We start from the raw sequence: 20,621 nt of genomic DNA, 5'->3' as shown, positions 1-20,621 counted from the left end.
CACTTCCACTTTGCCACAAGAGAAAAAAAAAAAAGTCACGGGCAAGGCTTGTAAGTATAAGGAACAAGAAAGAAAAAGTGGGTTTTTTGTAGACAAAGAGGTTAAGAAGTTTAAAACATACAAAAGCTCAAAATATTAAATGCATTTGTGCGCCTATGAAGGGACTAACCTGAAACAGGGGTTATGCGAGAGATTTCTAAAAAGCAACTATCTCTGTAATATCTTCATCTGCAGAAGAAATATGTAGGAATTCATGTATGTATTTACACTGACCTGGAAAAAACTACTTTTTATGCTATACAAGGAGGTGTATATGAAACAGAGGGTATACAGGTAGTCACATGAAAATAACCTCTTAAAAAAAAATATTATCTGTTCCAACTTGAACTCTTCAGCTTTACTGCATCATATGCCTATCTTATCTTGAAAAGATGTCCGGAATTCCCAGCGCTGGCAGTACACTCCCAGCAGTAAATGTCCAGACAAGCTAATATGTGGCTTATATTCTGACATCCATAAATGGGAAACAAAGACTGTGTCTAGCAGATATATGCAGTATCATACTCCTTCCATTCTATTCAGAAGCTCGTCCACAACTGCAGGATGGTTCATAAATGCTTTTAATTCTATTCTATATCCTTTTCCTACCAACTTGCTTGGCCAGGCAGGGATATAGTTCCACCATACACAAAAAAATTACCAGCCATCAAAAAAACTACATAGCTTTGTTATCTTAGCTCCTTAGTCTGTTTCTTCTCACAAGACATATAGTTTCTCTGACTTTCAGACTGGACTCCATCGTTCCACATAACTGAAAATCCATGTTAGGAATACTGCACTTCTTTTCCTTACGGTTTTTTGTTTTTGCCACCTTCGTCACACAACAGACACACATCATCAGAGCAAAGAGATGTCTGCAGTCATCATAACTTACAGTTGCAAAAAGCCACTTTACAAATGCAAAGCATGCTAAATTGTTTGCTTTGCTCAGTCAAAGATTGCCACAACAGGTACCAAATCCTTAGGGTAGGAAGTGTGACGAAGAAACAACAAAAGTGTCCTTTTAGGAAAGTCTGAGTAGAAATATCTGTGCTGAATTGGGCAAGGTGACAAGGGACAGGGTTTTACTCATCAAAACTTACATCTTCATCTTAAGATCTTCACAACTGGCATGTACAATTTCAACTGAAAAACATATATTGTATTTAGTTTAAGGAAAAACATGAATAATAAGGCCGCACCAGAAAAAAAAAATCCAACCAACTTACTAGTAAAAACAATTTTGCTTTAAAAACAACAAAAAGGGGATATTACAATTCCTCCTCTGTTTTTGGTTTTATTTATTTGAACCCTGAAAACCTAAATCACAGAACTGCATTTACTCTCCACAATAAGCACAAAAAATCCCCCAAACCCTAAAGTAGAATCAACCAATATCTTCTAATCCTAATCACATTAGTAATATAATTTCACATTAGTAATATAGTTTCACTGGGGCCTCTGCAGGTCATTTACTCCAGCCTTCTGCTCAAAACAGGGCTAGCTTCAGTAAGATAAAGAGTTAGGAAAAGAAGAAATTGTGATCAACTACAAGTTACCATGGAAAAGTATATTCTATTGCATTTTTTCAGTCAATTTTTTTTTTTACAGTAATTTGCATATATGCATACTTCTTTACACTACAAAAAATTATCCTGGCCCTTTTACTATGTTGAAAATCCACTCCTACCTCCATAGACTCACGCAGAATTTAGTTACAGAAAAAGCAGGCATATCAGGTTGTATACCCTAGAAGAGGCAAGCCAGCCAACCACTAGACAGCACGATCAAGGTTCCTGATCTTAAAAATCACCTGCCTCAAGCCAGCACTGCAGCACGTCCATCCACACCTGACTGCAAAATAGCGTTTAGCTATGCCATCAAGTTAAAATCCTATTTTTATATCTCAAAAGCCGAGCATTAAAGACTTTTAGGCGTCCTTGAAAATTAAAATGAGACACAGAAAGCACAAAATTGAATAAATAAATGTATATATTTTATGGTTTTATGTATAAAAATGTAAATCAATATCTATACCATTTCCAAGGGTCAGTTTATTGTCTTTCTTGATGTTCTGAAGCAATTTTTACCATCTTCAAAGCACATTAAAATCATTAGTAGATTGAAGTATAGAACACAAAGGGAGGAACCATATGGGAAATATATTAGGAAATTAGTAATGCTTTTATGTATGTTTTTATAAACTGGTCTAAGAACAGATAATTTCTGAGTAGGTACAAGGAAGTCACTAAACTGAGCATTGCTCTCACATGAAAAAAAAAAAATAATTATCATCACTATGCATCTGATAAGCAAGATTCTTCCTGCTCCTATTTATTTGCCTCTCTCAAGAAAATTTGCACATGACAAATTATAAAACAGTTAAGTTCGACACAAACCGTAAAACAGGTTTTGAAAAAAAAAAAATAAATCCATGCAACATGACAAAGCTCATGCTGTCTGAAAGTCAACCTTAATTTTCTGGGTTTAGAATCAACTCTTACTACAACATAAATGTATTTTCAGTATGTATATCTTCCTTTTAAATTTAAAAAAGGCAAATAATATCTATGCTTAACAGCGTCAGCATTCCAACACTCTCGGCAAAACTGAGGTTTCACTTTAAGGTCAATAACATGCAGGGAAGACAATTGTGACCTCTGCTGCTGTTTCTGTCTTGCTGGATGCATGATGAATTTTTATAATGCTGATCAAAGGAGAGAAGGTGGAATGGGAAGAAGGAGGAGCAAATTGTTTATTTCTCTGAGACAAAAATGTCTCCAAGGACAGAACCTCAGGTAAACCACAAGCATTCATATTCTGAACAAATGGCAATGGTCGGTCCAGGCAGGCTTTTAAAAAAAAGCTCTACCCAAATCTGTTTAGCAAACAACAGGCTGAGGAGAACACACCTCTAATGAGGGCTAGGCCACTCTGCCAAAATTACTTTGAATTTCTATAGTTTGAGCTTTCACTTTTCAAACACTTTTGTTCCAAATTGACAAATGTTTTTCAGAGAGTTTTAAACTACAGAAATACTTTCTTAAACAGGACATGCAGGCCAGAGTAATAATTTTGCAATCAAACTTAACCTCAAAAAAATGGTTTTTAAGTCATTCAGCTGTGACAAAAACATTGCTTTTTGCTTAATGATGCAGCAACAGAAAGCCATGTAATATTTCTCAATCAGCAGACCAGTGAATTTAGAGAAAAATAATAAAAATTGAATGAAGTTAAAAACATTTAAAAGTATTTGTTTCAAAATTCAAAAAAGAACAATGAGCATTTGGGGAATAATCAATTGAATACACATTTCAACTTACTGTGTTCATCCTGTTGTTTGGTTGTTTTGTTTTGGTTTGGTTTTTTTTGTTATTGGACCAGATACCATAAGCTGGCAGGTAGGAAGCTGATAAATAAGGCTTTCCGTTTTAAAATTGTTTTTACCGAAACCAAAAACCAAACAGAAACTCTATTACATCATAAAAACAAAGCCTGGAATATCTGTTTTGCCTCTCTCAATGGAAACAATTAAACATGTCGTTGTTTATTGGTCAATATGCAGAAGGCTGAATCTAGGGCTCTAAGGATGCTTTAACATAGAATTTAAGCATGAAAAATAATAGTTTGAGAAAAATATGTGCCATTATCTTTTCCTAAACATTTTACAATCATTTGCCCCCACGTATATATTTGGAAAATTTTTCATACATAAATAATTATGACCTACAGGTAGCCTATCCCCAAAGGAAAAATGAAACTTAGGCTACTTCTTTGGACAGATGGCAAACTTCTCTCTCACCCCATCTCATCTACTTGATGTTTTTTCAGTGTGGGAATGTGGAAAAATAATACTAAATTTTCAGGGTTCTGATAGACATATGGTGGCAGGTTAAACTGGACAACTGAAACTAGCATGAGGTTATGTATGTATCACACGTCTCTAGACAGTTTTACCAAAACCAGGCACGTCTGGCCTGCTTTTGTACTACTCCCTGAATCCCTACAATCAAATTCAGTATAATATGCCACATCTGACTAGGAGGCTTCATTCAGTTTCAAGCCTAGGAAATGACGTGATCAAAGGCCTTCCTACAATTATGGCACAGAAATGAAAAGTAACTTCTATTCCCAAACAGGTAGAGAATATGGTCAGATATAAAATATTTGTTGATCTGCCACACAGTTTCTTTCTCCACTTTCTATAGCACAAAAGCACACACATAACCTGTATCAGATCATCATCATCATCATAATTAGCATACTAACTATCTTGGATCTTTTTCTGGCAGCTGAAATGCTCAAGGTGAAGCTAGCTCTAAGATACACAACTTAATATTCACCAAATTCTCTGTGTCCTGTAAACACAAAAAAAGAGTACTCAGTGATGAAATCATAAATCAGCCTACTCAAGATATAATTCACTGACCCAGCATACACCCATATACACCTGGTACAATATACAGTGGGGAATAGTTGCGAGCAAATTATTATATAGCTGATCAGTGCTATAAGGAGAAAATTAAGTTATTTTAACCAATAGCTGTCCGTTATGCATTTCTTCTGAGCTATCTCATATTAATCAGCATCAAGCCTTAAGTAACAGGCTCTAAACATTGGTTTTCACAACAAATAACACCAAAGATTAAGGAAAAAAAGATGTAATTATGTAGTTAAGGTTACTCAAATATAGAACCCAGGACATTTTTTAAAACCCTTAAAATAGTTAGACGATCTAAACAGAACCAGAACTACTGCCTTACTTGCTCTCAGAAAGTATCTACAATTGCAGTCAACTATGCAAGTTTAAAGGTCACATTGAAAGCACCTATTTGATCTATAAACATTCTGTTTCTTGGAGAACAAGAATTTTTGCTGGCATTAAAACTTGTAATTTGAGCTTCCCTCCTGACTTTGAAATGAATAACCCTAGCTCTAGCCTAACACATTTCCCAAACTAAACTTTTCTGTGAAATAGTGGATCAGTGCAAACATTAACTGGCATGGATCCCAAATCCAGCCTGAGAAGTCCTGGAATTAGAATGTAGGTGTCTGCAACAAAGTGTTTAGACAGTATTTCAACTTTAGAAGACCAAGATCATACGGAACAATAAGAGAAATACAAAAAACAATAAAGTAAAAAGTCAGATAGAAATATTCCTTTTCTGATATTAAGTATTCATAAAACTTATATTTTTTGTGTATAATTTTGGAAAGCTTTTTCTATTGTAATCATATTTTAGATGCAAAGCAATCTTTACAAAATGATAGCTATAACATGACAAAATGTTGGCAGATTTGTCCAGTACAGAAGTACCACCTTTTGCTGCCAAAAGCATTTATTTTCAACTGTGTGATACAACCAGCCATAGATATTCAGCTGTACTGAAGTGAAGTTGGTTTCAACAAACGTTCAGAATATTGGAAGAAAAAAACCACACTGGGCAGGACTTCGTTATTCCTCCAAATGCATGCTTTTGTATTTTTGTGAAATTTACATTGTCACAAAACGCAAATGCAAGTTCTGTTATACGGGAAAGCAACTATACCAATTAGAAAAACTGAGGAAACTCTGCTAGTTTTGTTATATCTGATAAGATATGTATGAAAAATGGAGTAAGAACTAACTAAGTCAAACAAAAGGTTAGAAAAAGATAACTTGTTTCCAGATACTATTAAGTATTACTGCCAAACTGTCCACTGTTTTGCCAAGTAAACAGCTATTACTGAGTACTCCTTGTTAGTATCTGGAAACAGGAGATAAAATAATATTATAAGATTAGGGCATAAAAAACCCAGTTTTGGATGAAAGTTCCATTTAATAAGGAAGAAGCCTGAAGTCTTGGTTTTGCAAAAATTATAAAGACAAGTTGTATAATAAAGCAAAAGACAAGGAAAATATTCATATAGAAAATTCAAGATGGATATTCAGAATCATGTTTGGATGACACCCTAGTGAAAACAGATACTTAATGTTAAAGAGGTTCCTTTATTTTATGTAGCAAAGGCTTTGAAATACACAGTAAAGAAGAAAGGACTAGAGGTATCCGCAGGAGAAATCACCATGTGAACAATCTGTAGGGACCTGAAGAAAATCGGGAAAAGTCAAAAGAGTTGGTAAATAACTTTTCTTCTATGAGTCTGTAATGCCAGGTTGCTCTGGAAGCACAGACGTTTTCATGAAAATCTGAGAAAACAAAAAGTTTTTCCTTTGAAGTACCAAGACCTTCAGTTTTCTTGAAGAACTAATGATTAAGCCTTTGTAAGAGTATTTTAGGAAGATAAATAACTAGAAATAACATATCCCTATACCTGAAACACATCTGATACTAACTGAAATCCTAAACTAGTGGGTTTTTTTAGTAAAGAAAACATTAATCTTCTCTCAGACAACAAAATTCTCAAATTAAGTAACAGATATATATTTGCCCATGGTTAGATCGAACAGCTAACCGTGGTAAAAATCAGACTCACAGACCAAGGCTGAAGGTGACTTTATAAAATCAGGAGTGCACTGGATGGGGATCTTATTATTTCTTTTTTCATGGTTGCACTCAAGGGAATGATACAGTAAAGAGTGACATGAGTTCAAGAAGCTATCAGATCTTGTGGCTGAGAGATCCTAAACTGAAAGAAATGTGTTGTTACTTTCATGTTGCCACTGGCAAATTGTCAGTGTAGGTGATGTGGGTTCACCCCAGATGGCAGCTCAGCCCCACACAACGCTTGTTCCCTCCCCTCAGAGGGACAGGGAGAGAATCAGAAGGGGAAAAGTAAGAAAACTCATGGCTTGAGAATAAAGACAGTTTAATACGTAAAGCAAAGCTGTGCTCACAAGCAAAGCAAAGTAAGGAATTTATTCACTACTTTCTACCAGCAGGCAGATATTTAGCCATTTCCAGGAAAGCAAGGCTTCATCATGTGTAACAGTTACTTGGGAAGACAAATGCCGTAACTCCAAACATCCCCCCTTCCTCCTCCTTCCCCCAGCTTTTACTGCTGAGCACAACATCATATGTCCTGGGGTATCCCTTTGGTCAGTCAGGGTCAGCTGTCCCAGCTCCATCCCCTCCCAAATTCTTGTGCATTCCCTTGTGATGGAGCAGTGTGAGAAACAGAAAAGGCCTTGATGCTGTGCAAACACAGTTCAGCAGTAACTACCCTAAGAGAACCATCGTCTAGACAGAAGAACCTAGAACAGAAGCCTTCTACATTTTGCTGTTGCATAATTGGCCAAAAAACCCTGGACAAGTTATTTGAACATAGGCCCACTGCTCAGAAGCATATGTTGGTACTTATATTTGAGACCCCGCAAATCTAAAATTCTGACATCTCTTAGTGAACAAATGGCTTAACCCCCACAAAAACCTTCAATTTTTCTCCTAATAAAAAACCAAATGAATCCCAGTTTATGCATAGTACTCAGACTAAAGACTGTCTTAACTCATGTAAGCATTGAGTTATGACAACTTTTAATTACTCATTATACCAATTGATTCAACAAAAATGAAAAATTAATAGAACAGATTTCATAAGGTAGATATTAGTATATACTCCAAATATAAACTGGAGTATAAACTCCAAATGTAATTTCAAAATGAGATAAAAAAAGATTACATATACATAAAAAAACCTCAAAATCAGATGGGATAAATAAGTCTCACAGTACTTAAAATCCTAATGTCTGGTCTAGCCTAGGTTAGCCTGGAAATGTCTGCATTTCCTTTCAATTTCTTTGGGAATTCCAATTCTTTATCACCCTATCAAATACTCTCAAAAATAGAAGTTTCATTTAGGTTATTTAAAACGTTATTTCTCAATTGTTTCTACCCCATAGTGTGTGTGAACAACAGGATTCCCCCTTGATATACTTTCCAACTCCAAATTAAGTTTACGAAGTAAAAAGGTCTAGCAGATTACGAAACTGGGCTGTTTTGCATGCCATGAATTTCCTTTGCTTTTACTTCATCCAGAGGGAACACTTCTGCATCACAGTTTACATAAAACATTTTTGCAATATGCTTTTATGCATCAAGCACAAAGCATAGATCACACTACAGCTCTGCTTCCAAGTACAGATATAAACTGTGTATTTATAACTGCTCGTTCTTATATAATTGCACATTGTAACAGTGTGTATGTATATCTGCATGTGAAAGTACAGCTTTCTCATGTCTTCCACTTATTTCTGAGTTTGCCTGACACTTACTAATTCTTGTATAAAGATAATAATGTACGATAGACACAGAGCCCAAAGTAATAACTTTGTCTTTTCATCAGGGTTTAAATTAGGCTCAACACTATGTTGTCAAGAGCTACCCTTAACAGTTTAGAAGTAACCTGCCTTCCGACTTGCTGTAAAGACAGTATTTTGGAGCTGGAGCAGAAGACAGGGTTTGAATTGGCTGCATTTGTCTATTTTTATGCAGAAAACCAAGACTACAAATATTACTCCAACCCTCAGATCTGCTTTATGGTGAGATTTCCCAACAGTGACTGGGGCACATTCAGAACACACACAATATCTCTGTGAGTCTCTACACCCATCACATTCACACAATCATAAAAGTCTACTATTTGTCAGTTAAATGAAGACACTACCATTAAACACATTCTAATACTTTCTTTAGAAAAGTAGCATTTTAGGAAGCACTGAGTGACCCTTCTCTTTCAGCACATCAAAAGGCAAAACGTATTCCTTCAATTGTAACTGCTATCCATCTAGTTTCAGCTCTTGAAGGCTGCAGTGCAGTTATTTAGACAGCCTTAGCCAAGAGCAGACTCTGAAGAGCTGACTTCTTCAGTATTTAACCCAACATATCACATACTTACATCTGGCATTCCTGTACAGTAGAAAAGGGTCCTGCAGCTGGAAATCAAGGTCTTTAGTAATAGGTTCTGTTCGATTTTCCATGCTCAGTCTGTTCATAATTGTGAAGCCATGCCTTGGAGAAGCCGATCTGAAAATCATCAATTAGAAATCACATCAAGTCAAGGAAAAAAAGAAATTACTAAAATTTTTTTTTTTTATAGTTCTCAAAAATTGTTTTTGGTTTTTTTTTAATTTTTAAGAGATACTACAGAAATCTAATTTTGTTGCCACAGAAATAACAATTGACTCTTGCAGTGTTTCGTGTGATCCTTTTAATTATGTCAAAACTCTACATTATGTAAGAGAAGTACCATTGGTCTCACAATAGCTCCAGAGAGTATGACACATCTTTGATATTACCATTTGAGGTCCAATGATTTAGTCACAGCATAATCATATCTGCGTGTCCAGTTTTCACTTCAACTGTTGCCTAAAACTTCTGAACAAGCAAGATGTTACAGACCATAATCATCACATTATCCAACCATCTACTCTACAGTTCCTCGCTGGAGTAGAAAACAGCAATTAGAACGATTCAGTCATGGGCCAGAGCAAGTATATTTTTTAACACTCAGGTTAACAATTGCAGATAGTGACAGTCATTCCAGACAGGATTTTCCACATCATCTAAAGCATAAGAACAAAAGTGAGGGTGGTGAGACACTGGAACAGGTTGCCCAGAGCAGCTGTGGATGCCCCATCATTGGAAGTGTTCGGGGTCAGGCTGGATGGGGCTTTAAGCAATCTGATCTCGTGAAAGATGTACCTGCCTGCAGCCGGGGGTTGGATGTGATGATCTTTGAAGGTCCCTTCCAATGCAAATCATTCATAACTCTAAATCATTATGCTTGTACATGGGGGTTACACTTCAAGTCAGTTAGATATTTTTTATTAATGTGAGCTGTTAAACCTATCACAATTCTAACAGGTGATATTACTTTCAAACCAAGTATGACAATAAAAGAAAAGATGATGACTAAACATCTGGGAGAAGTGCCATCTTTGGTAATTGCTGGTGGGTGGATTTCTCTATGAAATCCAAAGCACAGGAACCTGCGTGGACTGGTGTCAACAGAAAATTAAACAAAAGTGGAACCTTTAACAAGAATCCTTGTTTCCAACAGTCAGTACTTCACTTAAAAAACCCACAACAAACAAAGAAACAAAAAAAAACAGTCCACTTCCACTGGTGTTAACCCAGTCAGAATTCTGATTATTTGACCATTCATCAGAATTCACGAAGTTGAGATAAGTGTTAAGTAGGTTAGCTCAAGTAAAATGGTCACATTTGTCACCAACAGTAATGAGAACCAACAGAGGCAACACCAGCGATCTCCAACGTATGATCTGTTGGCAATGTTTTTTCCACGAGACTTTTATGACTTTGTTCAAAGTCACAGGAAATTACAGTTAAAACTCATGGGGAGGGCAATGTATGATGTTACTTACAGCTCATAACCCGTTCCATACTGTTGCCTATAGGGCAGCTAGAATAGCAATCTCTGCTGTAAATGGAAACTTCCTCAGCCAATAACAAGAACAGTGAAAGATCCCAGATGCTAGAAGGGCCAGGTTACATGTCAGTTTTAGTCACAAACAACATACCAGAGAAATACTACTTCTGTTTTGCAGTACACAACCAGCCGCCTCCACCTAGTGCTAGCACAGCTAAGGGACAGTTCTTTCCTCTTGTAGTGGTAATTATAACAGCATCTTATCTCCATTTACCTGAAAGCAGCTTAGAAAAATTACTCATGACGATTTCCACTGCTGGTACAAAAGAGCTCAAAAGATTAAAACCAGCATTCCCATTTCACACAACGCTCACAGTCTCTTGGGCCTGCCTGTCACTTCACACATACATCTCTCACCTTCTCAAAACATCCTCTTGCATTCTCAGGTCTCCTACTAGATCCCCATCAAAATAAATGTTGAAGGAGAAAGTTTCTGCTTTGAGTGTCCTGTCCCAGCAGCTAAAGCAAGATCTGCTTACTGTATTATTTTCTGATTTTAACAACAGTCACAGGGAAATGCTGGGGCACTAAAGCGGAAACACAAATGGAGGGCAGGCTTCACAACAGATCTCAGACAGACACATGCTAGAATAAATGATGTAACCAACGCTCTGAAAAGCCACAACCAGAGCTGCTGCTAGAAGAAAGCATTAAAACCATCCAAAATGTTTAATGAAATATGCATGAAAAATGAATAATCAGACACAAGTACTATGAAAATTCCCTAAGTAGGGAATGCAATACTTCATAATTCTACCATTCCCTTACTTTAAGGAATACCATTATTTATTCCACTAGTTGTTTTTTGTTCAGACACCTTTTAAATTGCAAACGCTACATCCTATTTAAAACAACATAACAGATTTCTATGGATTACTCATATTGAGAATTAAATCACAATTGGAGTCTTATCCAAATATAAGGTGATGTCTCCTTCCTAATGTTTTCTTCCCCACATTTGCCTCTGCCAATTTGAGTTTCTTTTCACCCTTGAACAAGGAGGAGCATTTTACTTCATTCAGACACAATCCACCTGAGCTAGCTTTTCCACATCCACAGGTTTCACCTGCAGATATTAAAACATTACATCCTCACCTTGTGTAAACAAACAGTGTTCCCTCCACATCGGTCTTCTCCTGAAGAAAAAGAAAGTTAAGAAAGTTGAAACCAGGGTAGCGTTTTGCTAGCCATCAGCGAACCCTCCCTTTATCTCTATTTTACCAATACCATCAGTTACACCTCTCTCACCTAAGCCGTGAAAAAAATAACTAAACCCAACTTCATCGGCTGGTGGTGAGAGGGTACAGCTAGCACAGGTCACCCTGCAGCTGACCCAAGCTTTATGGCAAGATGTGAAAAGGCTAAAGGCTCAACACCATGAGACTAAACACTGGATGAACACTGCTACACCTGAGGGCCATGCGCAAGCCAGGGTCAGGGAGAGGATTTTCCAAACAGCACCTGCTTTTGGGGGGGCTGCTCAGGAGGGGTAAGGGGGAAACCGCATAAAAGGTGGATGGCACAGGTTCTTCAGACACAGGCCCTGAGCCCCATCATTGTGGCAAACCAAGAAACACCTGCAAGCAGCCAGAATGTTAAATTACCAAAACGATTCCCCAAGTGAATTAACTCTCTAAATCTTAAATAGCCTTTCTAGCAGTTGTGACTCCAACACTCTGACGCACACGTTTTGGTTCCCTTACAGATGTTCTGGTAGCAGAGGAGCCCCTGAGGCCCACTGGGATTTACGCCCCAATCCATGCCCCGCAGGATAAAACTTTTACCATCCCATAAGCCTTTCAAAACCACAGGGCTTCTCACGCTCCCCAGAGACCCTGAGCCGACCTCACCCAGCTCGGTGAGGACACAGGAGCACCCTAAGACACCCGGCTGGGCCGAAGCAGCCCCTCACCACCGCCCTCACAGCTCAGCCATGGCGGCGCCCACCCCTTCCCACATAGGCAGGGCGGGGCCTCCCCGAAGCCACGCCCCCGAAGTGCCGTGTGGGCGCGGCCTCTCATCGCCCCGCCCCTCCGCTCCCCTCCCGGGTGCGGGGCGGGGGCGGCCGCACGTACCCACTCGTTGGCGCGGTGCCCGAAGGTGTAGAGCGCCACCTGGCTGGCCACGTCCACGATGCTGCTGATGTAGGGGTCGTGCTGCTGCAGCGCCGCCAGGCTGATGTCCAGCCCCTTGCCCAGCAGGGCGGCCCCGGCCCCGGCCCCGGCCACCGCCGCCGCCATTTTGCCTCCCCACAACAAACACACTGGTTCCTAGTAGGCGCAACTAATCCAGCGCCGAGAGGAAGGGTGGCGGCTCCCCCCCGCTCCCGCCCATCCGGAGAGAGAGCGGGCGGGGGAGTCGGAGACCAGGCGTCGCAATCGAGCGCCGAGCGCCTCCGGATCAGGATTGTTGCCGTTGGCGACGGGGCAAGCTGAGGGGCAGCCTGGCGGGGCCCGCCCCGGCGGGAAGGGCCATCCGGCGTCCGCGTGCCTCCTCTTCCGGCAGCCAGCCGCCTCTGCGGGCTGGTTTTCCCTCGGTGCTGGTACCCGTCGTTTTCAGGCCTCTCGCTGCCACTGGGGAGGCCGCAGGCTGCCTTCCTTTCCAGAGGGGCAGCCGCGCGCCCGAGGAACAACGTGTTTCCTGCCGCTGCAGGCCTGAGAGAACCACCCAAACTCGTCGGGCGCTTGTGCGGAGCAGGGAGACCTGTGGCCCTCGCCACATGCCCATTAAACGAAGCAGGGAAAGGTGTGGTGTGCACCACAGCGTACACGGCCTCAGGAGAGCAGGGAGCCACAGGCCGAGGTAGACCCGAAGCCACATATGCATGGGAGCATTCCGGCGCAGTGGTGTGCCTGTGGAGAAAACATGCGTGTGAGACTGCACTGTGCGAAGTTTTATCACATGTATCTGTAAGCACCTGTATCTGCCAGGACATGTGTGCTTCCTGTGTGCTCACACATGTGCACCAATGCAATGTACGTACGGCGCTCAAACAGGAAGAGAGGTTGGTTCAGATCGATGAGTATACACAGTCTGTATTTGCTAGCATACACTCACAGACTTCTGCATAGAACTTAAGGGAAAAAGAACACGAGACCAAACTAAGCCATCATGCAACTCTCATATATATATATATACATGTGACAAGCAGCTGAAATATAAAAAAGCATACTATGATATGGAGATATACAAACGGCAGAGGAACAGATGGACAAGACCATGAATTTACTTAACCATATTTTCCTGTCAGACAGACATATTTATTATTAATCTATTGACATCAACAGTTTACAGCAAATATATGAGCTTTATGTGGCATGCTGATAAATTCAATACATACTTAGTTTAAAAGATTTGCCTAACCATCCCGCCTGAACCCCCTGCAAGAGCATATTTTTTTTACTTCATCACCTCAGGCCGACGTAGCAGTTTTGGAAGGAGTTACCACCTTTTGTATATGGAAGCAGCAGGATAATATATTTCCTTTCAGAGAATGGGATACCCTGGAAGAACTAAGCCAAAGGTAGTGGATGCTATCTTGTTGGTTTGCAATATCCCTGACACAACATTTTTAAAAGGGCAGTAGCTGGACATAGGGGATGAAAACTGCCATTTTGTTTTCTTCCCTCCTTTTCACTCTAGGCCGGGTGGAGCCTGTGGGATAGAGTGAGCAACAGCATGTGCTCTGAGAGCAAATGAGCAAGCCCAGAGGAAAAAGCTTTCATAGTGTGAAGTAGGGATAGGAGAGAACCGAGATACTGCAAGCTGGGAATTCATAGTGTTAAATGTAGAGACAGTGAGTCTCTTGAGTGGAGTTAGGAATGGGCATGCTCCCAGAAAGGACAGAAAGAGAGACTGTTCTTTGGGACTCAGGAGAAAATATGCAAGTTTCATTGTAGCCCAGAAGGACACTAAAAATTGCGTTACTAAGAATAAGGACCCACAGCTTGCTCTGCAAGCATATAGTGAGAGAGAAAACCTCTATACATACCCTTTTGTTATAATCTGTTTCACTCTTAGTTCTCCAAAAACCACTTGTTTCAGTTGGGGCTGTAATGAAACCCAGCTTTAGAGTTTAGAAGTTTTAAAGTGTTTTTGGTGTACTCATGGTAGGAAAATGGCTGTAAGCAGTTCCATTGAAAAGCTCCATCTGACTTACAGATCCTTTAACAGCAAGGAAGATACGTGGGCTCATGGTGGACAAGGGAAGCTGCTGTCCTAGGTCTGGAAATTACCAGAGTAGAATGGCAAGAAAAGAAAAAGTAGTAAGTGGGAAAGATAAGTCATGTTGCTCAAATAGTGAACAGATGCACAATCTTTTGGTTTTGTTGGTTTGTCCTCAATTTCCAGTTTCCAGGCACACCTAAACACATTTCTCCTCATGTGCTGGAGTTTCTCATTACCATCTCATCTCCAGTTCTTTGGCAATTTTTCTGCTTACAAAAAGTCCCAACTTGTCACCAAGGCATAGAAGTGTCAAACTGCTGGAGTCCCAGTCCTGGAGTTTCCATTTCCAAATGCCTTTGCTCCCTCCAAAAATAATACTTATAAAAAAGGTGCCTTGCTTTTTTTCTTTTTTTTTTTTTTTGATGGTGGTGAGGAGGAGCTATTGCAAAGTCACGTAAGGAAGAATGTGTTATAGAAACTGTATTTCAAAGGCTATTCATTTGAACTGAAAATAGTTACTCATAACTGTTAACGGCTAGGAGAAAGCAGTATACAGAATTTAGAAGATGTATTGCAGCCCTGTTCCAACTGAAAAAAAATGTTCCAAGCAGAAATAAGGTGTCTTTCAACTTTTACGTCTTACCTTGTTTCTGTTGTTGCCCCTTTTCTCAGGCCAAGTAGTAGCCAATACTTGAAGCCATGCACGTTTCTTATATGAGAGGCAGACTGACCGGCTCAAGTGTGTCTCCTGTGCCCTTCTCTTGACATAGGAAGATTGTAGAACGTCCTGTTTCCTTGAGCTTCAGGCAAGAAAACCCAACTGTGAGGTTAAATATCTTGAAGTAGGCCTGTCAGAAATTTTGCCTGCCTGTTTTCGGTGCCCTGTTTGTGGATGCTTCTTTAGAACTACCTCCCTCCTGGAATACTGGATGCCTTTCTAACATAGCTGGACAGACAGTTCCCTAGCCCTGTGTTTTGAGTCAGTAAACCTGTAAAGCTTCTTATCAGGCCTTTTTATATTTTCTGTTGCACTGTGAGGTAGCTTCTGCTGGTTCCAGCTGTTTTGCTATGTAAGTGGGATGTAATTGCTCCTTCCATTTAGCCTGAAGTAAAGGTACTTAATAAAGCCATTAGTTCTGCCCTGCTTTATGGGATCACTTGATAGTAGACTAAAAATTTTCCAATGAAACAAGATCTTGTTAAGAAGAAAAACACTGTGAATTCTCACTGCATCTAAAAAGTTAGTGACGTTTTAGCAAAAATGTCACAGCTTAAAAAGGTTGATTCTTTAAACTGCAGTTATTTGCTTACAGCCAGTAATCCAGTAGTCCATAATAACTATCAAATAGAGCTAGAATGATTTTTCTGTAATTTGTTTATGAAACAAAGTAATTTTCTAGCTTTCAAAATGTCATAATTTCATGAAGTATATAATTAGAATGTCACATTTTTGTCTTCCACCCACCTGGATACTATTCTGTTAAAAAAACCCACCACACCTATGCTTTTGACACTGTATGAAAGGGATTTTGTGTAGGTAATATCCAGACTGATTTAAGGCAAAATCCACACAGCATGATGTTCTTAAGGTCTCCATTAATCATAAAGATTAAGATGGTTAGGCCAAACCTTTTCCCAGGGATTGTTCAAACAGATATTAAGCCTTCATTTCACATTCAAGAATCTATGGCACTTGTAAAGACTAAGCCGTGCCTCCTACAGCAAATGATCGACACTGAGGATATGATTTTATGTGAATATATTTGGTGGCACTGCTGGGCGTACGCAACCCCTGTCCCAGGTCCCAGCCATTCAGTTCTGCCATTCTGGCACCTTGGCACTGTACTGGCATAGGTGTGTCTGTGGCCACAGTGTGAACCAGACAGACTGGGGAAATGAACTGATGGAAAAACAAGTGTTCATACTGCTGCTGAGATCACAGCCTCGACTGACTGCTTTCCTACCTGTTCTCATTCAGTCTTTTCTCTGAGCAGCAGTTTTTTTAATAAACAGCAGGAATCACTTGACAAAATGTAGTGTTGAGCACCTCGTTTGCCACACTTCCTCATCTCCAGCCCTTTTGGAGTTGTTATTGCACGGTAGTTGCCTTTTCCTTTTTATTCCTTCCCCAATGCTGCCAGAATTTTCTTCTCACTCTGACTGGTGGCACCACTGGTGCCCCTGCTAGCGGAAAGGGTGCTGAAGCAGCATTAATAATCTACTCTTAAACCATCCAGGGCCACTTGAATATCTTTGTGTGGTGCTTTCCAGCATGCCGGCTTCCTGGGTTGCTCTCGTGGAGGCAGGATGATCCCACAAGGCTTGGTTACCCATGCTTCACATATTGCTGGGGATGTGCTCACAGCTCTGCAGTATGGTACCTCTCACCACTTGGGGACCAGTGCCCCTGTGGTTTGTGCTGGAAGCTAGCTGCACGCCTTCCCAGACACTGTTGAGATGTACGGTCTTTTCAGCCCACATTTATTACAGGCTCTCAGTAGCTAGCTTTAGAGTGCTTTCCTCATGCTCAAAAGTTGAAATTGTTGGTTGTACTGTTGGACCATTTCTTAACTTCAGTCCTAATGGTTAAAGCAATTTTAGTCTTTTTGTTAGTAATTTATTACTTGCTAAAGGTTCCTTAATGAGTATGGGATCAAACCATATAGTTTCATCTGGTGCAGTTATTAAAAAAATCTCTCTCTGCACTAAAACTAAATCTGGTTATTTTCATTCCAATTCAAAACAGCTCTCCCCCCTGTCCCCAAATAAACTCCAGTGCATTAAGTTATTAGCATGGACGTGTGTGGCTGTAATGTTGCTCCCTGGTGAAGTTTATGAGACTGTTTTGAGATTTTCTGCAAATGTTAGTCCACACAAGAATGGGATAGTATTCTTTGGCATTGTTGGTTTTGAAATTCTGATATTATACATACTGTGTATGAAATAATTAACTATAATTTACTATGATTATCAGTTGAATGTTGGATTTTTCTGCATGTAAGAGCCTGGGTTTTTACAAAAGACTGTTTCTTCCTTTGAGTTACATTTTATTAAGTGATTCTGGTGGTAAGTAACTCTACACTTTTTCTTTTACTGTACATTTATTTGCAAGATACTGAGCGTTACCTTTTTTATAGGCTCAGCTTCCGCCAGTGGCCTTGCTGGAGGAGGACTAAAGGAAAGTTCCCTACTATCACTAATTGAAATACAGTTTTTTCTTTCTAACTTTCTATGTAGATATTCTTCTTCTGGAGTGAAGAATTCTTTCTGATTTAGCTTTAATCACTTTTTGGAGGGCATGATCTGAGCTGGAAAAATACTTTAACACCAGGAAAAGACTATTACAGTAGGAGGAAGGGAGAGGCTCTACCAATATAATTGCATTGACTTATAGTGTTATATGGAAAAAAAAAATCTTTCTTGTATACATTTAATCAGTAAAAAATCTGATTTTTATCAGTGTTAGATTTTAGATGTGTTAAGCGACTATATGATTTCAGTGTCTTGTCTTTCAGTAAAGCAGAAATGAGAAAATGATAAACTGAAGGAAGATTTTTGTGCATGGGATATTTATTCCCAGTTATTCTAGATACGAAGGTGTTACCTTTATCCATAAACTTTGCCTGATTTCTATAACTTTACAATTGTGAGCATGATTCTGTCAGATCTCTTAATAATATTCTAGATTACATCTTCCAGTCTCTCCCTAATGCTGGTAATGTTCTAAACGTACATTGTTGATTTTCCTGCTATAACAAAGAAAAAATACTGTCAAAACTTGTTAGCTTTTTTTCACCTTCTTTGTTTATTTAATGTAGCAAAAATCACATGTAGCAAAAATCACTGACTTCCTTCAGGAATATTTCTCATAAGGTTTAACTTTACAAGTTCGTTTACTGTCATCCCCATACTACTTTAATTACAGTTTAAAAAAATTGATGCTGGATCTTATTATGAGAAGGCAACCATTTTGGTCCAGATTTGAGTTCTTCAGTAATGTTGTTACCACAACTGTATGTGCTTATAACCAATAAAATATTGTTGATAGCCATTACCTTATTGCTATCCTGATAAACTGCCATAAACTGTTTTGATCCATCAGCTTCATTCTTTACGTGGTTGATTGGCTAGGCAAACCACCAAACTACTGATGAGGATAGGGCATTCCTGCTATTTCCATAGGTTAATAAGATATAATAGTAATTATATCTTATTTAAGATAATACCTTTCCAACCACATCTTTCTGGTAATCACCATTTAATTTGGCAGAATCAAACACCTGTAGCTGTAAAAGAGCTATTTCCAACTAGTTACAGAGAAGATGGCCTCATTTAATTAATTCCTAATATGAAAAGTTCCATTAGATAATTACATTAAGTCAGGACCTCATTTTTACACCTCACCTGGCATAGGAGCTATTTCCATATTAAGGAAATGGAGTCATCACCAAGATGTACTGCTGTTGCTGCTGCAAAAAAGCTGGTAGCAAGGCTGGAGTACGCGGGCTGGGTCTGGTCAGGGGGCTGGGCTGAGGTGCACAGGGCATTGTGCCTGTGGTGCCAAAGCGTCTTTTTAAGGAAATGAGTTCTGTACATTCAAATCAGTTTGGGGTGGTTTTTTTGTTGTTGGTGGTGGTTTTTTTGGTTTTGGGGTTTTTTTTTTTGTTTATTGATGAAGTAAGGACAAACTCTGAATAACTATTATACCTGTAGCTGTTACAGTGTTACTCTATGAAGAAAATTTTCATTATTGCCTTCTCAGCTGACAGAAGTATCTTCTTGAGTTTTGTTATTTGTTTGTTTTTAAATGAAGAATGTTGGTGTTTGTTAAAGACTGATAAAAGACTTCATAGCTTTCTACATAGCATGAGTGAATGAAGTTAGTGTTGTAACATTACTGAATTCTAGAGACCTACAACAGATAAATGATGGAAAGAAGGATCCTTAAAGTCAAAATAACCAAGCAAGAAACCCAAGTGGGGTTTCAGCCTCAAATACCCCCCAATCATTTTGTATTTTTGATAGCTGCCCATGAAAATTGCTGGGGAAGTTCTTGTGATGCTAATGGCTATTTCATATCTGCTCCTGCAGGTGGTAAGAGCTTGTGAAGGTTCTCACAAATGTATCTTCTGTAGTTAAAGTTAAGCTTAAAACCTACTGTACATGTCTTTCAGTGTGAGATCACCTAACTCATAATAGCCTGATCTTTCTGTTTTGGTATAACAATATCAATGAGATTATTTTTTTTAAAGTAGACTTCCTTTCAGGCTGAAAATTGACTTTTTTCTTTTGTTATGCAGCATGTTGCAATAAGGATCCTCAATTACCTCTATGCTTTAAATGCAATTACTTACTTTCTTCCTGAAATTTAAAATGGCTCCATTTTGATTTTGTGTCTTCATTTTTATTATTATTATTTGTGTTGCTGTAGGGTTTGTGGGTATGGGAAGAAAAGCCTGTGTAGAAAAAGGAGCTCAGATTTGTGTAACTGCACCAGAAGATAAAATTTGATAACATTGAAGTGTTGCCCTTGGAAACAATGAATGCAGTCTATCCTTTGTTTTTAGGAGAGATGGATTTGGGCAAAGGCACCTTCCAGCAGGCAACCAATAGAAGATTTAAGCCCTTTGAATGAGATTTTGAAGTGGAAACTAAAGGTATTAGCACCACAAACCTCCAGTGGTGTCTGGGAGGTCTGAGTCTGGGTTTATTACACTTGTGTGAATTTGTTTCCCCCAGTGAATTCTGAGAGCTATGAAGGTGTTTGGCAGTCCCTCTCCTACAATCTGATTTTGTCATTTTCTGGTGATGCTGTGCTGTCTTCTGTGAGGTTAAACTTACAGGCATATTGCCTTGCTTGACAGAAACATGAACTACATGGATTTTTCAAAGAAACTTCCATAAGCAGTAACAGGCCAAGGCTTCTTTCTTCCTCTTATTTTTCCCGCTGTTTTGCCCAAATATGTTAATTTTATTATCATCCTAAATTAATCTTATAAATATGATCTTCATCTGAACTTGCTTTGTGA

The 20,621-nt window shown here is 39.2% G+C and overlaps 2 protein-coding genes across 25 annotated transcripts in view; one reads left to right on the top strand and one right to left on the bottom strand.

The window, feature by feature from the left end:
• DCP1B (decapping mRNA 1B) overlaps nt 1-12,857 on the bottom strand; it is a 46,484-nt gene extending 33,627 nt beyond the window's left edge. The window contains exons 1-3 of one of the 2 annotated variants that reach the window (XM_054201823.1): nt 12,501-12,857; nt 11,521-11,561; nt 8,872-8,999 (exon numbers count right to left, since the gene is read on the bottom strand). In XM_054201823.1, the coding sequence (XP_054057798.1) occupies nt 8,872-8,999; nt 11,521-11,561; nt 12,501-12,665 (334 nt within the window). In that variant the 5' untranslated portion in view covers nt 12,666-12,857. Of the gene's footprint in view, nt 1-8,871; nt 9,000-11,520; nt 11,562-12,209; nt 12,411-12,500 lie in introns of those variants that run through there. The other variant, XM_054201833.1, reaches the window with a different exon arrangement.
• The window catches only part of CACNA1C (calcium voltage-gated channel subunit alpha1 C), a 489,873-nt gene that overhangs the window by 779 nt on the left and 468,473 nt on the right, over nt 1-20,621 (top strand). The window lies entirely within an intron of this gene.

Source organism: Rissa tridactyla, chromosome 1 (assembly GCF_028500815.1).
Source record: "Rissa tridactyla isolate bRisTri1 chromosome 1, bRisTri1.patW.cur.20221130, whole genome shotgun sequence".
Taxonomy (NCBI): Eukaryota; Metazoa; Chordata; class Aves; order Charadriiformes; family Laridae; genus Rissa; species Rissa tridactyla.
Note: the sequence above shows the minus strand (reverse complement) of the source record. Positions and strands in the feature narration are given on the sequence as shown.